The sequence below is a fragment of the Alnus glutinosa genome, chromosome 6, assembly GCF_958979055.1.
Source record: "Alnus glutinosa chromosome 6, dhAlnGlut1.1, whole genome shotgun sequence".
NCBI classification, from domain to species: domain Eukaryota; kingdom Viridiplantae; phylum Streptophyta; class Magnoliopsida; order Fagales; family Betulaceae; genus Alnus; species Alnus glutinosa.
Window position 1 is genome coordinate 5351363 of NC_084891.1, and position 20407 is coordinate 5371769.

General features: G+C 34.7%; 1 protein-coding gene and 1 non-coding gene across 2 annotated transcripts; one reads left to right on the forward strand and one right to left on the reverse strand.

Annotated features, from left to right (window-relative positions):
* The first annotated feature begins 259 nt into the window (after positions 1-259).
* LOC133872026 (protein ECERIFERUM 26-like) lies at positions 260-2518 on the forward strand. Its single transcript, XM_062309530.1, has 2 exons — positions 260-699; positions 1562-2518. The coding sequence occupies exons 1-2, from the start codon at positions 280-282 to the stop codon at positions 2477-2479; spliced, it is 1338 nt and encodes a 445-aa protein (XP_062165514.1). The 5' UTR covers positions 260-279; the 3' UTR covers positions 2480-2518.
* A 3536-nt stretch (positions 2519-6054) lies between these two features.
* TRNAG-UCC (transfer RNA glycine (anticodon UCC)) lies at positions 6055-6126 on the reverse strand. The gene has a single exon. It is a non-coding gene; the product is annotated as a tRNA-Gly (tRNA).
* Positions 6127-20407: the final 14281 nt, after the last annotated feature.

A 20407-nucleotide genomic window follows, 5' to 3' on the forward strand; every position in this document is an offset into this window, starting at 1 on the left:
TGTTTCTCACAACATTAGTCGAGGCCTGAGAATAAGGCATTTTGGTAAGTTTTCTATGAAGAAACGTAAAAGAGAACCCAACAACAGCTTCACAGCTCATGACAACCTCGTTTTCCTCAAAAACTGTTACGAGGGTGGTTGTTTCTGGTACCCATACAAGTGAAATGGACCCTTTAGCCTCACACCTCTGCCTATAAAATTTCACTCATAAAGAAACCAAAACTAACCCCCCCCCCCCCCCCCCCCCCCCCCCCCCCCACCACCACCGGAGTTACTTCAATGGCGGAGGTCACGTATATTTGCAAGCGAACTGTGGTTAGCACCAAACCGGTCCAACCGGGGAAACACTGTTCCCTGTCGGTCCTTGGCCACCAAATGGAGAAAAATCATGTTAGGATGGTGTATTACTACCGATGGGGAAGGGGAGAGGGAGAGGCCGGTGAGATGACCAAAAGGCTTAGAGAGTCTTTGTCGGAAATGCTTACGCATTTCCCAATAGCGACTGGACGGCTAATAAAAAACGACAATGGGCATTGGATGATAAAGTGTAACGACGCCGGAGTGAGAATGGTGGAAGCAAGAGCCAAGGGGAGCGTGGAGGATTGGCTACAGAGCGTTGATAGGGAGAAGGAGCTTAAGCTTGTGCATTGGGAGGACATGCTCTACAAGCCATACTTTTGGTCTACATTTTATGCTCAGGTAGTCATTTATTCTTTGGGAAAACTTCACTTAATCTCAATGAACTTCAATCACTTTTACAATCTCTCCCTCAAAGTTAAAAAACTCTCAATTTAATGTTTTGAATGTAAACAAATTTACAATCTCACCCATTCGTTAGAATTTTTTTATGAATCTTAAGGGTAGGGTAAGAAATTTTCCAAATACTTTCAGTTTTTTTTTTTTTTTTTTTTTTTTTAAACTAATTGTAATTTAAGGAAATTTTGTAATTTTATAAAGTTTACATGGGTATAAAGGTCATTTTACCCTTGACTGTCGGATTTAACCCCAAACTTTAACGGGAAGGGTGAGATTGCAAAAAATTTAAAATTCGATTGTGTGAATTTATAGATAAAAGTAAGGATGTTTTGTTTGAATTTTTATTTGGGTTTTATTATCTATTAATAAAGAGAAATGCAACATTTATGGCACTATTTTTTTACTATGCTTACTTGGCATAGTGTAGTAGCCATTGTTAAAAGAAAAAAACAATTCAACGGTGGATTGACAATTGCAACGTCAGTATAGTAGGATAGTGACATCATATATAGCATTAATCTAAAACTAAAAATTCAATAGCTACTTGTCCCATTAATATAGTGAGATAAATGTGTGGTGTATAACATTACTCTTATAATAAATAATATCGACATCTCTATATGATGGATTGCTAATTCCATATTAATAAAGTATTTTTTTTTCCTAATTAGGTTGGAAAAATAATATAAATTTAATCTATTAGACTGATATTTATTCTTAGAGCATATGTTTCTCATATATATTCTATAAAAAAAAAGCACTTGAAAATCACATGCTCGGACAAATGCAAATTCTATCTTTTCAGATAACTGAATTTGAAGGAGGTGGGCTTGCAATCGGCCTGAGCTGCACTCATTTGCAAGCGGATCCCACTTGCGCTACCATGTTCATCAAGGCGTGGGCCGACACAACCTTGGCCCATAAAATGCGTGCTCCTCCCCACTTCCACCCATTGCCTCCACGTAGGCCCGGCAACAAAATTCCCAACCACAAGCCCTACACTTCCTTAATCAACCATTACAAAGTCTTAATCCATAATTCCACTGCATTCGCACAAGCAAAGCACACAACTGTAGCCCTAGCATTTTCCCACCACATGGTCAAGGCCTGCATGGGCCTGGCCCAAAAATCTTCTGGACCCAGCCCATCACCCTTCGAGGCCCTAGCTGGGCTTTTCTGGGTCTGTGTCAGCAAAGTGAAAGGCCTGAGAAATGGGCTTGTAAACATGTCCATTTGTATGGACACAAGAAAAGCTTTGGGCTTGGATAGAGGGTTCTTTGGGAGCTGCATGGTTTACAATAAGGTCGATTCAGAGGGTTTGAAGGAACATGAATTATCACAAGCTGCTATTGCTGTAGGAGAAGTTGTGGCAAAAATGGACGTTGAGGGAGTGATGGATTTGATCGAGTGGCTTCAACACAATGATAGTCAATCACCTCCACTGATGAATAATGATCTAATTTGTTCAAGCTTGGAGGCAGTGGACCCATATTCCATCAAATTTGTTGAGGAATTTGAACCGGTTCGCGTTTCTTATTATGTTGAGCCGGTGTTTGGAATAGGGCAGGTTTTTATTTTTCCGGCTCCGGCCGGTGAGGGTCTGTTCGGGAGGGTGGTTATGGTTACACTTCCGGAGGATGAGGCGGTTAAGCTGTGTGAAGATGAACTTATTTTGCAATTCTCTCCTACCATTTTGATGGGAGTGAATAAAAACTATGCTTGATGTGCAAGGGGTTGTAATATACCCCCATAATAATATGAATTTGGTGCAAACTATAGTACTTACGTGTGCCTCTTTATTGAATTACCATTTTAAAATAATGTAGCAATTTTTTTTTCCCTTAAAAAAATTCAGATAATAAGGAAAAACCCATGAATACAACACGAGAACTATATTATGTTAACACATGGATAAACCTTGAACACCAGAGTTGTTCTTCATTCAAGCATTAGGATTAGGGTTGTCAATTTTTAACACGACTCGCAAATCCAATGCGAAGTTATAGGATTTGGGTTTAGGCTAAACGAGTTCGGGTCATAAACAGGTTGACCCGTTTATGGCGCGTCAACCCGTTTATGACCCTTATAAACGTGTCGTATTCGAGTTTTGTGTCCCAACCCATTTAGCTAATATTGTCGGGTTTGAATTAGCCTAAATGGGTTGGCGAGGTCAACTGGATTGACCCAAACCCGACACGGTAACCTGTTTTACCAAACTTAATTGGGATAATGGCCAACAATATAAAGAGTATACCTACTTGTTTGCTAATGCTGAGGTAGTCTCTGAAAACTATGAGGCAGCTCAAATAAACATAATTTACAAATTATATGATTGCCAACATGTTGTGTTTTTCTAATGAATATTACTAAATAAATAGATACCACCTTGTCAGTCTATGGTGACTCGTGAGTCCTTGAGCACAAGTGAAGACAATTTTGGTCAGTTTTAATCATATTTTGAGCAATAAAATAAGTAAAACATTATTATCAATGTTGAATCTGTTGTTTTCATGATATAAGCATGTTGTACACAATGACACCAAGCCCTGAAAGCAATGAAAGTGGACTACCTGTTACTCTTCTGGTTTTGAAAAGGAAAAGAATTCCCTTTTTTTTTTTTTTTTTATTACGAGTAATTTTATTTAGTACAACTGTTATATAATTGGATAATGTGGTAGTAAAAATTAGTACTTAGATTAGCATTTTTTTTAAAAAAAAGTATACATATCCCCTCAAATTACCATTCAATTGTCAATGTACTCCTGAAATTATCAATTGTGTCAATGTCCTCCCTCAAACTGCTAAAAAATGTCAATATCCCCATTAAGACCAACAAAAAGATAAAATTGACCCTAATTTTTTTTGAATAAGACAAAAATGTCATTATAAATTCAAAAAAATAAAAAACTAAAACAAAAAAATAATAATAAAAAAACTAAAAAAATTATTTTTTAAAAAACAAATTAAATATAAAACGAAAAAAAATTTAAAAAAAAAGAACCATTTTTTTTTTAAAAAAAAGCCATCCAAAAAATAACTGAAAATTATAAAAATATTTTTTTAAAAAAAAAAAACGAAAAAGAAAAAAAAAACCAGTTTTTTTATTAAATTATAAAATGAAAAAGAACAATTTTTTTTTTTTAAAAAAAAAAACTAAAAATTAATTAATTTTTTTTAAAAATAAACAAACGAAAAAAGAAAAAGAAAAAACAGTTTTTAATTTTTTTTTTTTTGGAATAAATTTTTGTTGTTTTATATTTTTTTTAATAATTTTTGTTGTTTTAATTTTATTTTAATAATTTTATGAATGATATTTTTGTCATTAGGGAGACCTTGACATTTTTTGGTAGTTTAGGGGGAGACATTGACACAATTGGTAGTTTGAGGAATACAATGACAATGAGGTGATAGTTTGAGGGGATTATGCATATTTTTTTCCTTTTTTTTTTTTTAAGAAGTATCGATTCAGAGACTGAATTTTACTATTACATTATCAAGTTATATGACAGTTATATATGAATGTACTAATATTGTGTTGGGGAAAACTTTTTTCCTCGTGATAAAGTTGTTTAAATAATCAAACAATCAAGATATGGTCTAGTTGTCATACAAAAGTTTTGTTTTTTTTTTTTCTTTGACTTTGGTTTTATTTGTTTGTTTGGTTCAAATGTGCTTAAGAAAGTGAATATGTACATGAATGGACTTGTTCCAGGCAACCATTACTTAAGCCACGATTGGTTTCTAGGTATGAAATGACCACTTTTATAAAGATTAATGCAATTATTCGCATTATATTTTTACATTAGCTTTATATCGGCTAATGTGCCGTGTTTTAAGGGGTTAACACTTTTACTTTTTTTAACTGGTTGATATAAAAAGCTATTTAAAACACGCTACAAGCAGGGGCGGAGCTAGCTTGGGGCTCTTCCCCCAAGCCCCAAGTTTCTTTTTAAAAAAATATTCCTAAATTAATATATTTAGAATTTTACCTCTAAATTTTATTTTATTTTTTAGTTTTGCCCTTCAAATCTCAAATGTTGATTCCACCCCGACTCCAAGAATGAAATAGCATTCTCCAACCCCCCCCTCCCAAAAAAAAAAAATAAAAAAAAATTGATCATTCAATTCCGACGTTTTATATTCCTAATAATACATATCTTTATTCCTAAAAAATTGTCATTTCCAACTCCAAAAAAATAAAAAATAAAAAAAATTCATTTCAGTGAACTAAACGTGCCCTAAATTTTGTGCCTTCATGTGGGGCAGTGCTACGATGATCCGGAAGTTTTGCTTCACCATGGCATAATTGAATTCTGGAAGTTTTGCTTCACCCGAGCATTACCCCTTCATGTGTATTGACAGGCACCTCACAACTTAGCCTTCTTGGTAGACCAATGAATAGATAGATGCATTAACATTGTTCCAAAATTGCCAGCCTTTCTTAAAGGTTTGATTTGATTTGGTATCTTTTACTTCAATATTCGGAGACACATATGTAGATCCAAAGTTCAGTGTCTTTCCCCATCCAAATCTCTGATACAACCTTCCCAATGCACCCACCTGTAAAAGAAAAAAATTGTTAGAATATTTAAGTGTCGGTCAGAATTTAATTAAATTTATAAAAATACTTATGTTTAAATTTTATTTATAAAAATACTCATGCTCGAATTTTTGAAATTTTATATATATATATATATATATATATATATAAAATAAACACAGGGTTATTTTGAAAATTTTGATAAGATTTAATGAAAAATTTTAACGGATGGTTGAAATTAAAAAAAAAATTGAAAGATAGATACCATAGATTGACACTTTTAAAAGTTTGGGTAGTCTTTTTCAAAAGCGATGAAAGATTAGGGGTTATAATTGTAGTTCTAAAAGAAAAAATTTGAATAAATATAATAATGTTCCTAAAAAATTATTCTTTTATTTTTTAGTAATACTATTTAGTATACTTAATTATATGACTATTATACATTTGAGATGACTTGTTAGTAAAAATTAATAATCGATTTTTTTTTTTTAAAAGTAATAATCCGAATGTTGATTTTAATTGCCACGTCAACAAATTGTATGAGAATTGTATTTAATAGTATTACTCTTTATTTTTATTGGAGATGAGCTAGTGAACAAAATCTTACTGCCCTTAAAAAATTGTAATGGTAATATTAAGAAGGGGAAAGACTAAATAATAAATTATTATTTGTTTTAAAAAGTTGGAAAATAATAAATTTGAATTATGTAAATATTATTCTAATATGTGGTGTTTGCCGAAAGCCAAAAACAAGAAAATGCGTCTGCCGGGAGTCGAACCCGGGTCTATTGCTTGGAAGGCAATTATCCTAACCGTTGGACTACAAACGCTCTTGTTAATTACAAAGAATTGTTTATATAAATACGCTTCAAAATCATTTCCTTGTTTGGTTCCATTCTTTTGCCATTTCATGGAATTGAAATCCGATGGTATTTGACTTTGCTTACTCAAAATGATTAACCAATAATAGAACAATTACCAGCCTTAACAAGTCCTAAAAACGATATCAAACTCATATAATTAGAAGCAAACAAAGGCAACATTGCCCTTTCATAAGGTGGATGCAAATTTGCGCTATTCCAACCGTCGACCCATTTATCTTCTTGGCTCCGACCCATATGAGTCGGTTTTTGATGGAAGTCAGAGGCTGGGTTGTAATTAAGTTCAAAATTTTCAACAAAAGTTAGAGGAGCAATGATAGGCAGGGGCAAAACAGTTGACTCCTGCCCGCCCCTTTTCATTAAAAAGGAATTTTTTAATGAAAAAACAACTTTTGATTTCACATCAGAAGTTGTTTTTTCATAAAAAAATTATTTTTTTTTATTAAAAAAGCCTGCTGGGGGACGGTAAAACGTCTCACAAATATCATTTCCCAAGTTAGAGTTAGTGTCAAGATGTCTTTCAGATTTTTTACTTCTTTCGATCCAACCCAACCCAACTTGGCCCGACTTTTTATTTTTAAAAATAAAAGACATTTTTGGTACCTGTAGTTTGAAAATATTATTTTTTGGTACCTCAGTTTCAATTCGCATCGTAGATGGTACCTAAGTTTTGGAAAAATATGAATATTGTACTTCTGTCTATTTTTCGTCCAAAATTTAACAGATTGTCACGTGTCTACTCTCAATGTTGACACATGACACAATAAAAAAAAAAAAAAAAAAAAAAAAAAAAAAACAGAAAAAATTTTGTAAAAATTAATAAAAAATTAAAAATAATAATATATATATTTTTTTAAAAAAAGTATTTAAAACTATTTTTTAAAAAAAAGAGGAGTGGCTTGCCTGTTGTTCTCCAATTTTATTGTCACCACCAAAGAAGGAGAGGTTTTGTTCGTCTTCGTTGTTCTTCGTCTTTGAAAATGGAGAACAATTCTGTGTCTTCGAAGATTGAGAGTCGAAAACCTGTTCAACCCATTGTCTTCGCATTCGAAGAGGAAGATCGAGATTCTTTGTCTTTAAAGAAAGGCCATTCAAAATCTCATCTTTCTATTTGTTTCTTGTACGTTCTTTCTTGCATGTGTTTGCGAATATGTGGTTTGCCCATATAACCAAAAGACTTGTAAAACAAATAAATAAACAAAATCAACTCTTAAAAAATATTGGTTTTATCGATGACACCTCATAAGCGTAAAGGGAGTTACTGCAGCCTAAAACTTGCATTTGCGGACATCGCGACGGGCAGTGATGGAGGGAAGGGGGCTGATAGGGGTCATAGCCCCCTTAACTCTTAAGAAAAATAAATAAATTTATAAGGCTTTTTGCCTATTGGCCTCTAATAAAAATTTTTTTTGGCCCCATGGCCTCGTCCCTTTTTTTTTTTTTTTGAGGGAAAGTTAAACACTTTCATTAATCATGGAAAGGGTACTTAAGACCACTATAAAGGTGTACATATTACACCACCAAAAGGTGTGCACCCAAATCCTGAGCCAAACAGACTCGAGACTAAAATAGATAGATTGCTACAAATAAAATCTAGTCAACAAAAATATGCCTCTGCGTTGACATAAAAACCCCTACTTGCGTTATGGAGTCGGTCACAAACAATCTATGCTAAAAGTAATGACCAAGTTAGTCTACCCACAGAGCAATTTGTCAAATACAAAGAAAATATCCAAAAACAGAGGTTGTCGTTGGAAGAAAAACCCCCACCGGAGACAACGCGTGAGGCACACACGCCACCTTCAGAAGATCCCTTGAAGCCGACAAACACCAAAAAGCCCCCACGCGCCACCAGTCATGGTAAAAGGGGCGGGGAGTGGCCATCATGCGTGGTCCAAGGTGTGAAAACACCATGGCGCGTGATGACCACGTGTCAATCTCTGATGAGCGTTCTGCCCGATGCAAGAGGCGCCTGGATTAGAGGGCAGCGGCGGACAAGGCCGGGGGGAGAGTGTCGACCATAGGACGGCGAAAATGAACAGATCTTCCCCTTCGGAACCTCTCTAGAGTGCTTTCCTACCAACAAACAATGAAAACTAAAAAAATAAACACACACAAACCTCCATAGTCCAAAAGGACTAGGAGGACCAAAACCAAGGCCGGATCTAGTCCGGGGGGACGAAAATCACCACCGGATCTAATTTGGGGGAACAAAACTCCACAACTCTAATGACTGGGAGACTCTAACCTCTATTGGGAAAACCCAAGGAAGAACAAAAACCTCCTTAGTCCAAGAAGACTAAGGGAATAAAACTGTCGGGGGAGGGATGGTCCCTCCCCGGCAACACACTCACACTTGGGAGAGGAAACTCTCTTGGGTCTGGAGGGAGAGAGCGAGAAAAAGAACGTCCCTTTTATTATCTCTTCAACTAGTTTCATCTCATTTGAAGTGATAGCTTCATTGTCAAAACTTTTTCATTTAATATTTCACAAGTAGAAACAGACATGTCTGAGAAAGGTAACAATGGAAGGAGCTTTACAAAGTTACACATGTTTTGTTCAAAGTGAATGAAAGGGGTTTAGTAAAGCAGTGCATTGGAAGAAAACATGTGTGGACTTGAGGAGTCACACACCTGGCAAAGCTCAATTTCCTAAGGATGTGTGGCAAAGATAAAATGAAATGGGAATTCATTTCAATATAGCTAGATGTCATAAGAAAAGTCTAGAAGATATGTGTTTCATTTGCTTTGTGTTGCATTTAGCAAAATGTGTTGTGTAGAATATAGTGTGTTTTGTATAATAGTTAGTTGGCTATTGTATTAGTTAGAGTGAACTGTTCTAACAAAAGAAGCAAGAGAATGTTAGCTTCAAGAACCATGTCATCCTGGTAAAGCCTTGCGCGCGAGAACGCCGAAAAGCACACAATTTATTCAACTGAAATTGAGAAATTTCAATATAGAAACTAAGACATTTTATTTTTTATTATTTATTTTCCATTTTCTGAATCTTTGGACAATGGTTTTCTTTACTTTTATTTTTTTTTCCAAAAACTTTCTTTTCAATTTTGCTTATTGATTTTTAATTTGAAGGGAATAATAAAAATAAAAAAACTAGGTTATGTTTAATTTACTTAAAATGTGGCTTTATATATATATATATATACACACTTTAACTCCTACTTTAAAAAAAAAATAAAATTATTTAACCTTCTCCCATTAAAATGTCTGGCTCCATCCCTGGCGATGGCAACTCCGACAGCGACGAATGAGGAGGAGGAGGACCGGAGGAGGAAGTTAGGTGAAATAGAGTGAGAGTGGAGAGAGGAGAGAGGATTTAGACCGGACCAATCAGAACACCTCTCTATTTTGGTTATATTTTTCTAATCACACCCCTAAACAGATTATTTGCGACTTTTTTTTTTTGTTAGAGATGGTATCAGTGTATTTTTTATTTTCTTATTTGTTTTTTTAACCCTTCCAACTCCAATAGAGACGGTTCCCAAAAGAGCTGTTTTTGGACCCAACACATAATCTGTGCCATAGTCCCACTCCTGAGTCCTGCCTCTGTCATCCCTAATTTAAAAACCTTTTAATTACTCTTCCATGACTACTTAATTAGTAATTTGTGTTGTTGTCAGACTAGTTGCTGCATTTTGAATGGCAGTTGGTATGGAATATGCTCAAAGAAAAAACTGTTCTAAAGCTTTGAAAAATCTTCCACTATCATGACCCCAATGACGTTAAATATTCATTGCTCCTCCCAGGAGGCGATGCTCTCCAAATAATGCAGGTTCTTAAAATGAATGGGCAGAATTTGATTACATACGGAGACCTCATCGAAGACACTTAAAAGGGATATTGAATAGCCTATAAAAGTGGCAAGTTAATCATGTTAGTTAGTCGTAATTTAAATGGTGCGGCTCACCGGCTCGTTAGAGAAGCATTATACCTTAGTGATGAGCAATGTTTTCTTAAGGAAACCCCCTATGTATTTCGGATATTATTGCTGTTGAGCGTTGTACTTAAAAGGGTTTATTTATAAAATTGTGCTCGATTCTAATAAAAATAAATAAATAAATAAAACAAGAAAAATAGTTAATAGTTGGAAAAATAACATGTTTCCTTTCATTCAATATTCCCTCCACAACCTTTTGGAACCGAGCAAGCAATTGTACTTAATTTCTCCAAACTTCGTCCTATCTTCAACTTGCCATTTAAATTATATTCAAAACACAAATGCTAAACATGTTTAACCAAGAAAGTGTCAAAAAAAATATTAAAAGATCAAGCTAATTTTTTGATTTATCTGTCAATAAACGTGCAATTTTGTACATATTCCTCCAATGCAGGGACTTCTGTCCCTCCAAACTTTTAAAATTCTCTCAATATATATATATATACACACACACATATTTATAAGGTAGACCCCTAAAAATGTGTTTTCCTTTTGCCTCAAAGACATGCTATATGCACATCACTTGTGCATCTTTTGTACATCACTTTTTAAAATTAACCATTTGATCTGTAGAATCCACATGTGAATTCGTGTGGGTCCTACAAATCCAATAGTTGATTTAAAAAAATGATGTACAAAAAATATACAAGTGATGTGCAAAAATCATTTTTCTTTGCCTCTGTTACGGACCTTCGTAACGGGGGATGAACAATGTATAATTTGGATTGGGAAGTGTGTGGGATAGTAGGGTATTCGAGGTACCCTGGGCCTCTTAAGTTAGGATTATTCGAAAAACCCAAAAAAACTCCTAATCAACTACAAGAGTTAAATTATAATAATTTTCTTCTTGATATCTTATTCATGCTTCAATACCCCTATATATAGGGTTACAAAACCGAATTACGGAAACAATAAATAAATAAATATTACTAATTCTAAATACGACTAATACCATATTAATAAACCCTATTATTCTCTTAAAGAGAGAATACGACTCTTACCTTATTTAAACCTAATAATAAACCCTATTATTCTCTTAAAGAGAGAATACGATTCTTACCTTATTTAAACCTAATAATAAACCCTATTATTCTCTTAAAGAGAGAATACAACTCTTACCTTATTTAAAACCTAATCTAATTATTCTATTAAAGAGAACATTAATATAATTCTTATAATACCCTTCACCCTATTATGGGTACATAACAGCCCCCTTTCCTACCGTCGATTTTTTTTTTTTTTTTTATTATTATTATTATTTAATTTTACCTCCCAAATCAATATTTTTGGTTCCCCCATGTTCTCATGGTACTACGGATTGTAATGAAGTAACATTTCAACTTTCAAGTCAGCCCTGCACTACTTTCAAAACGGTACACCAAACATATTTGCAACTAAGATTAAATCAAAAGAGAAATATAATTTTATTCTTTTAGTTATTGCGCACCAGCAACGGATGAGTGTCCTAGCGCGAAAGTCGTTGCGAGTTTTAATTTACTCCTTAGTTTGTTAAATTCAGGGGGCGGAGTCAGCTTTTACAATTTGGAGGGGTCAAATTGAAAAAAAAAAAAAATTCTAGGGCCAAAACTAAAAAAAAAAAAATTAGAGGTAAAATTTTAATTTTTTTTTTTTTTGGAGAAACTTGGGAATTGGGGAGGGGCTAGGCCTCCCCCCCCCCCCCAAGCCTCAAGTGGCCGACGTTAAATTTGACTTTTAACTCTTTAAGTTTTTTGTATTTTATTTTTTTTGCCCAAAATTGTCTAAAACTTTTTATCACATTATTTAGAACATAATTTTTCTTTCTAAAACTATTTTATTAAAAAGAAAAAAAAATGAGAATGCCATCTCCAACGGAAGGGTGACGAACCACTGCCAACAGATGGATGTTCACGCTACCACCTCCAACGTAGGGATAGCTGTCTCCCTTGTAGAGTAATGCTAAAAATTACACTTTTATTTTATGGGTTTGACGTGAAAATGCTTTTTAACCCTTATATTAGTTGTAGAATTTTTTTAAAATTTCACAACTGACTGGTTCTGCCACGTTAGCCCAGTAAAATGTAGGTGTATTTTTTTTTTTTGACATTTCTCATTTGGTTAATATAGCAAGAATCTATATGCTTTCTAAGCACATGGCCCATTTTATCTATGATTTCGTGATAATTTTGGGTTCTGAAGAAATTGTTGATTTTAGTTCACCAAAAAATGTTCTAATTTATTTAATCCGAGTTGCATGTATGTTTGGTGCACCTTTTTTGGAAGCCAGGAAAGCAGTGCAGGCAGCAGGGCTGACTTGAAATGTTATTTTATTAGTATCATCAAGGAATATTTTCTTTAATAATAATAATAATAATAAAATCATTAAAGATATTTTGGAGTTGTTTAATATTTCAAGAAAAGAAAAAAAGAAAAAAAGAAAAAGAAAAGAGAAGTTTTAGGATCAAATAAAGTGAATCATGCTGCCGATGCAGTGTACTTAAATAGGTGTGACAAATTATTAAATATTAGGAATTCAAAAAAACAAATTATTAAATATTAGAAAAATACAGTCGTTGACTGTGGACCGACAGATCTTCTCCGGATTCATGGGGATTTCGTACACATGGGAACAGATCCAGTTAATTTATTTATGCATATTCAATCATTTATCTTTTGGGTGACCTTGCTTGAGCATAGGATGTCTCACAAAGTTTTCCTTTTTAAAAAAGTTGGAGTAATTTATAATAATATTAAACTAATATATCATTAAAATGTATGTGATTTTCATGTATATATAATATATACGTGAAAATTACGTGTATTTTAGATATATGTTAATTTTTTTAAAAATTGGGTTAAATACATATTTGACCCCTGTGCTTTACAACCTTTATTTTTTGCCCCCTCAATTTCACTTTTTATCAAATTTGGTACCTGTGGTATATGAAAAGACGGAAATGGTACCTCCGTCTGATTTTCCGTCCAAAACTAACGTCCACCCTCGACATTTTCTGTCATGTTGTTGTCTAGATGTTGTTGGAAACGATGTGTAAAGAATTGGGTTTTGGGCTTCAAATTTTTAGATAACCAATGAAGTGGGTGGACGTTAGTTTTGGACGGGAAATCAGACGGAGGTACCATTTCCGTCTTTTCATATACCACAGGTACCAAATTTGAGAAAAAATGAAATTGAGGATGCAAAAAATAAAGATCGTAAAGCATAGGAAGCAAATATATATTTAACCCTAAAAAATTACTCTAACCCAATTTTAAGAAACAAATAAGTGCACCGATGAACGTCAGTGTTACACTATAACTATTTTTCGTATGCAGGGACGGACCCATGTATAGACCATGGCTCTCCTTAGTTTTTAAATTGTCTTATACAAATTTTTTTTTTTTTTTTTTTTTTTTTTTTTTTTTTTTTTTTTATCAAGTTAAATATATATGGAATTAAAAATTAGGTTTGACTCTTACTAAAAATCGATTTGACCATTCTAAATGAAAAATCCTAGTTACATCCTAGTCTTTTTTTTTTTTTTTTTTTTAAATGATTTGATGATCATCTTGCTTTACTTGAGATTGGTTTCTATTTTATGGCGGATCTTGAGAAATAATAATATTTAATTTCCTTGTGAAGATGGGATGAATTAATTAAGCATATGATCTAATAATTAAACAATAATTAACAAAGAATACCAACTCTTAATAAGAAAATTGATGAGAAAGTGCTTGTCACAAGTTGTCGATGCTGAAGTAATACCTTAGCACATGAATCCATGACATATATTGCTGTCATGGATTCCCTGATTAAGCTCAAATTAATTAGACAAAGGCCGTCTAAGCAATCACCATTTTCCTTTATAAAAAGAAAATCATCTGACAACAAACTCCTACCTGCATTTTCAACTGTTCTAATACAGGTGATAATGTACCCTTTATTTTATTTTTAATGATTAACAAATAATTCAAAAGACAAAGTGCTCTAGGAAAGAACAATTTCCTAATGTCAGATAACGGATCAATCTACACCTACAAAATAGAAATAATATAAGCACAAAGAGATTGCCGATGGTTGCGGAAATGACTCGGATGCTTAAATCAGTATTGTGTATGGAAAAATTAGAATGCACTAAATCAAAGTTTTAAACTTAGAGCCAAAAAGTCCATTTTACCTAGTTTGAACTTGCCTTTTATAGAAACTCTCATTTAACCGTTTTCATGTCTTCAGTTGTTACGTCTGAGTACACCCCCTAGCCCAGCAAGACTCACTTGACCATCGGGGTCTTGGATACCCATTGCAAAATTTTATGAATGCCCTCGGATAAAAGAAACGAGAATAAGAACACCCGAACGATCCCCGAACAATGCGAACGTCATCATTTTGGGAAAGATATAAGAACATACCGAAGGCCCATATCCAGTTGGTCCTGGGATCACTACGAGGCGATATGGATGAACCATGCTGAGATGTTTATTTGGATATTACAATCGGGATTCACGGGATAAGGTTTAATCTTATAATTCCTAGCACGACGTAGAAGGAGTCTATCTTGAGGGATAGACCATTATCCCATAAAATATTGGATCCGATATCTGATACCTATATGAAATTAGCTGACAATGGGTATCCCACCTCGAACTGGACTCTTAGAAAGATAAGTCTGATCTCATACAATCTTGGGATCAGACACCTAATTGAATTATATCAGAGCACTCTAAGTATCTCAGAACTGTGTGCCTATAAATAGATTAGTACCCAGGTACGAAATAAACTCTAATTTTTATGATTTTATTCTGTTCTCTCGATAGAACAATTTCCTAATGTCAGATAGCGGATCAATCCACACCTACAAAATAGAAATAATATAAGCACAAGAGCTTGCCGATGGGTGCGGAAATGGCTTGGATGCTTAAGTAAGTATTGTGTTTGGAAAGGAAATTAGAATGCACTAATGTTCCGTTTGTTTCGACGTAAAATGATTTCGACGAAATCATTTTCAGAAAAAATGATTTTCTCGAAAATATTTTTCTGTGTTTGATTCGCACGAAAAAATTACGAAATGCAAAAATCAAAGTTTGACAAATGTCGCTGGAATCCGGCAACGTCTGGTCGCCATTGCCGGATTCCAGCAAGAAAGTTTGACCGGATCCGGCCGGAATCTTCCGGATATGGCCGGATCCGGTCATATCCGGCCGGATCCTGGCCGTTTTGGCCAGATCCGGCCGACTTGGCAGGAATTCGGCAATATTCCGGCCGGAATTTGGTCCACCGGTGGCCTGATTCCAGCGTCGGCAGAATTCCGACGACGTGATGTTGTCGGACTCCGGCGCCGACTGAATTTCGACAACTGACAATTGCTAAATTCTGACGATCGGATATCAAACATGCGTGTAAGGACGAAGAGCTTAATTTCGGAAAACGATTTACGGTTTTAAAAATCGTAAATCGTTTTCCGAAAATTAAATAAGTTTTTACAGTCAAATCGAAAATAATTTTCGTTGACCATTATTTTCGCCCCTACCAAATACCGGAAAATACCGAAATCATTTTACGCCGAAACAAACGGAGCATAAATCAGAGTTTTAAACTTAGAGCCAAAAAGTCCATTTTACCTAGTTTGAACTTGCCTTTTATAGAAACTCTCATTTAACCGTTTTCATGTCTTCAGTTGTTACGTCTGAGTACCCCCCCCCCCCCCCCCCCCCCTCCCCACCCGGCGGGCGCGAACGGCCTATCTTTTAAGTGACAATTATCCCTTAAACTAGAAAAGTGTCCCACGTTTTGGATCCGTGCACAGTTACTCTCCTTGGGACTCCTTTCTTGCTTTGGGAATAGATTTCCTGCTATGTGTGTAGATTAGGACCGAGTATAGGATTTGTTGGGAAAATTATCATTCTCAAAGCCAAGCGGGCCCACGACCGAGCCTCATGCCCATTCGATCCAACCAACCCAACAAGACTCACTTGATCATCTGGGTCTCGGATACCCATTGCAGAATTTTATGAATGTCGGATAAAAGAAACGAGAATAAGAACACTCGAACGATCCCTGAACATCATCATCTTGGGAAAGATATAAGAACATACTGAAGGCCCATATCCAGTTGGTTTTGGGATCACCACGAGGCTATATGGATGAAACATGCTAAGATGTTTATCTGGATATTACAACTGGATTCACAAGATAAGATTTAATCTTATAATCCCTAGCAAGACGTAGAAGGAGTCTATCCCGAGGAATAGACCATTATCCCATAAAATATGAGATCCGATATCTGATACCTATATGAAATCAGCTGACAAGGAGTATCCCACCTCGAACTGGACTCTTAGAAAGATAAGTCTGATCTCATACAATCTTGGGATCAGACTCCTAATTGAACTATATTAGAGCCCTCCAAGTATTTCAGAACTGTGTGCCTATAAATAGACTAGTACCCAGGTATGAAATAAACTCTAATTTTTATGATTTTATTATGCTTTCGTTACTTCTTGAAATTGTCTACAGAATTTGACTTAGGCACCAGAGTGGGTTCAGTCGGCACCCCCGACAAGTTTTTTACTGTTTTGCAGATCTTAAAGAAAGCGAATCAAAATGCGACACGTCATCAAACCGAAAATTGTACCAACATGATTCATTTTAGCTTTTGCTTATGGGTAGATTTTCTGGTCTTTGTATATAAATCATATGGGTCGGCCGACCTTTGTCGGCCCAATTCCCAAAACTTTTTAAACCTGAAAATTATAAAAATAAAGGAACACTTATCACATGAGAAATAATACATACTATAATTCTATCTAACAATACTGAGTTAATCCAAGAGCTAGTTTGGAGTGCCACGTCAACATTGTTAAATGGATGTTAGATAGAATTATACCCCATCAACACACTTTTTGGAATTTCATTGCTAAGGATAAGGTGAAGCTGAAGTAAGCGCAGACGTGTAAAGCTTATTTGTATTATGTTTCTTCTCCAACAACTCACCGGCCATTGTTTAAAGATGGAACATTTTGTCATGCTTCAGAGGAACCAGCTAGCCATAAAGGAGTTGGCACCATTTCTTATAGAAACTAATTAACACCTCACTAATAAATATTAAATATTAATTAATAGGGTCAGATCCCAGTGGAGTTAGTATACCATCTGATTTTGTGGAATACATTTAATCTCACCCATTGATTTGTGGATAAAATGCATTGAATGTGTAGAGCTAGCTAGATCTTGATTGGAGCTGATCGATCTCAACCACCGACTCTTCATACCCAACAGCTTGACCTTGGAGTACTATTGACAATTAAATTCGTTAAAAATAATTTGTTGGTTACTTAAATTATTGTTTGACCTTTTGGATTCCATTGATTACCTTGAAACTTTTTTGAACTTTCTTGTAAAGAGATTAAGAATTACTCTCATCTAACTAATATCTCCACTAAAGGGAGTTTGAATAGAACTAAGTTTGCAAAGTCAAAATTAGGGAAAATAAAAGTTGGTCCTTGAGTTTTAATGTGTTTAAAAGTTGATCCATAGGTTAAGATAATAAAAAAAAAAAGAAGAAAAAAAATCATTCTTTGAGATTTCTTTAGCATTGTTGGTACAATTGACCATGCGTGGGTGGTCCAATTAAAGAGACTTGCAAAGGGACAAGAAACAGGCGAGGTAACTTGTCGGAATTGTCAGCGAAGAACACTCTGATACTTAAATCAGTAAAGAATTCTCACGAAGAATAGAAAGTTATAAAGTTAGAAAAGGCTTATGGATTCCCTCGCTTGGGAGTGCGGCAGACATGATTTTTGTAACGTGGGTAATGGCCGACAAATATTTTTCTCTACTTGGTACAATAGTCAGAGTGGTCTTACAATTTGTTGTAATGAGTAGTTATCGATAGTCCCCTTGTAACACACTTAGCGGGCTGGTGATTCCCTTGGAGGAGGAGGCTAATCCGTCGATACTGGTCCTTACTCCGGCCAACAAGCACATCCTAACTCAAGGGATTAATAGGCTTTGTTGGGTCTGAGGGTCGATAAGCCCTTGGTGGACGGAATCGCCAAACATGTTGTCAAATAAACACGCAGTCACATAATAAACTTTTAAACATATCAAAACTAAGGGCCAAATTTTTTTTCTTCTCCCTTTCCCTAAAGAAAAATTTAATGCTTCAATTAAGAAAAGAATATTGGACATAGAAAATCTATGATGGAAAATGCTATTTGCACTTCAGGTACACAATAGGGGTACAACACCCCCTCACATGGGAGTGAGTTCCACATACTGAGACCCACCCCATGTGAGGGGATATTGTGCCCTTGTTATGCACTTGAAGTGCAAATAACAAGCCCCATCTATGATAGGCTTAAAATAAAGCATCATTATATGACAATTAACAAATGGCAAATTCCTAGGTAGATGCAATTAACAACATTTAAGTAATAAGTAATGCCCACCGGGGATCAAGGTAATGAAGAAGCCAACTTGATTCAATTTCTTGTTTTCATTTTATTTTCCCGACAATATCTTGATACCTCAAAAATAAAATATACGTTTAAGTCGGCGCTCGTTCGTCGATTACTTTTATCTTCTTGGGCACCTCCAAATAAATATTGAATTTTCTTGAAAATACGTGGAAGACATTATATATATATATTTTTTATATGTCCACACAATAGGAAGATGAGAAATTCGAACTAGTGACCTCTGCTTCATGAGGCGTAATCTCTAGTCGATTGAGCTACCCATTGGGAACAATATATATATATACACAAAGACGGAACCAGAAAAAAAAAATTGTTGGTAGTAGTCGGTAGGCTAAATTTTTATTTTTTATAAAATTGAGGGGGTCATGGCCTATACTGGCCCCTAAATCCGTCACCATATATATATATATATATAGAGAGAGAGAGAGAGAGAGAGAGAGAGATATTTTACTAATCTTCAGAAATACGTACAAGGCAAAATTTAAAATTCTAGTGAAATTTGGGAAATTGAGCCAAGTGACTCATACACGATGTAATGATTTGGTTTTGTGGCCGGGGTTCACTAACAGTAATATCATGACAGTTTGTCACGGATTATTACAATTTTTACTATTCACGTAATTCTTATAATGCCACATACAAAATAATTTTAAAAGAAGGATTTGGAAGTTGACCCTAAACTTCATTGAAATTTGAGAGGAGGAGAGAGCAGATCTGCTCACTTCTCCCCTTCATTTTTCTGTTTACTCTTCGCTCCTATCATTTTCCTCACATTCTGGTTTTTTTTTTCTTTTGTTTGTAGGTGTTTTTCGACCAGATTAGCAATTTTGTCCTCTCCGCTATGCATTCGTCCATCTACTTTTGTGCTGTGCCGTTCATCTCATTCCTGGCTGTTGCTGCTGTTTGCTGGTAGTGTTTTTGCTTTGAATAAGAGTTTTATTTTCTTTTGATCTACTCTCATGGGTGATCTATGAGATGAAAGTTACTCAAGTGTAACGGGTTATCTCTCACGACCTGAATAGTTCGGTGTGATGGGTTATTTCTCACAGTCGGTTTAAATAAATTTTTCTAGGATATTTGACTATCATTGTCTTAGATCTAATATACTTAGAGCAAATATGCTTTTTAACTATTTTTGTACATGAGTTAGCGGAAGATGAAAGTCATAGATATCACTTTATTGAAAGAATTTTGTTTGTATCTATGTGTGTCTATGATTTTGTAGAGTTTTATGCTTTGATATGCAAAACTTTATACTCGTGATCTTTGATCAATGAAATACTCAAATCTTTCGTTAACAAAAAAAAAAAAAAAGATACAAAATAATTAAATCTGATCGTGACTGAAGTAATAGCGTTATGTGTGAACTGCTACGTCAGTTTGTAAGTCTACGTGACACTTAACACTCTCTTTACTTAGAATTGTTCTTATGGCAAAACGGGCCGATCTGGAAAGTGATTGGTCTACCAAACCAAGAAGAAAAATGTCAAAATATCAAGTTGGCTCGTTCGTGTTGAGTGTATTTGTGAGGTGTCTTGCATTACTAAGATGTAAGAAGAGTGAATGGTTTATATAGTATAATTGAGCCCAAACTCACATGTTTAAGCTTTTGGATTAAGTGATGCCTTAATATACTATATATTATGTGCTCACTAAAAAATGACTTTCCTAGAAATCCCTAATAGTTCGTTAACCAAAATACCTAACAAGCGTTTAGCTCTTCCTAATATTTGAGTAATTTTTTTTATTTTTTATTTTTTATTTAATACGGGGAAAAGGAGAAAAGAAAAAATTACAAAAATATAAAAAACAAAAACGACAG

What these genes read in the sequence shown, in the direction of transcription:
- LOC133872026 (XM_062309530.1), top strand. Translation starts at nt 280, where the DNA reads ATGGCGGAGGTCACGTATATTTGCAAGCGAACTGTGGTTAGCACCAAA. An exon ending in GGTCTACATTTTATGCTCAG is followed by an intron (nt 700 to 1,561) that starts GTAGTCATTTAT and finishes CTATCTTTTCAG; the next exon opens with ATAACTGAATTTGAAGGAGG.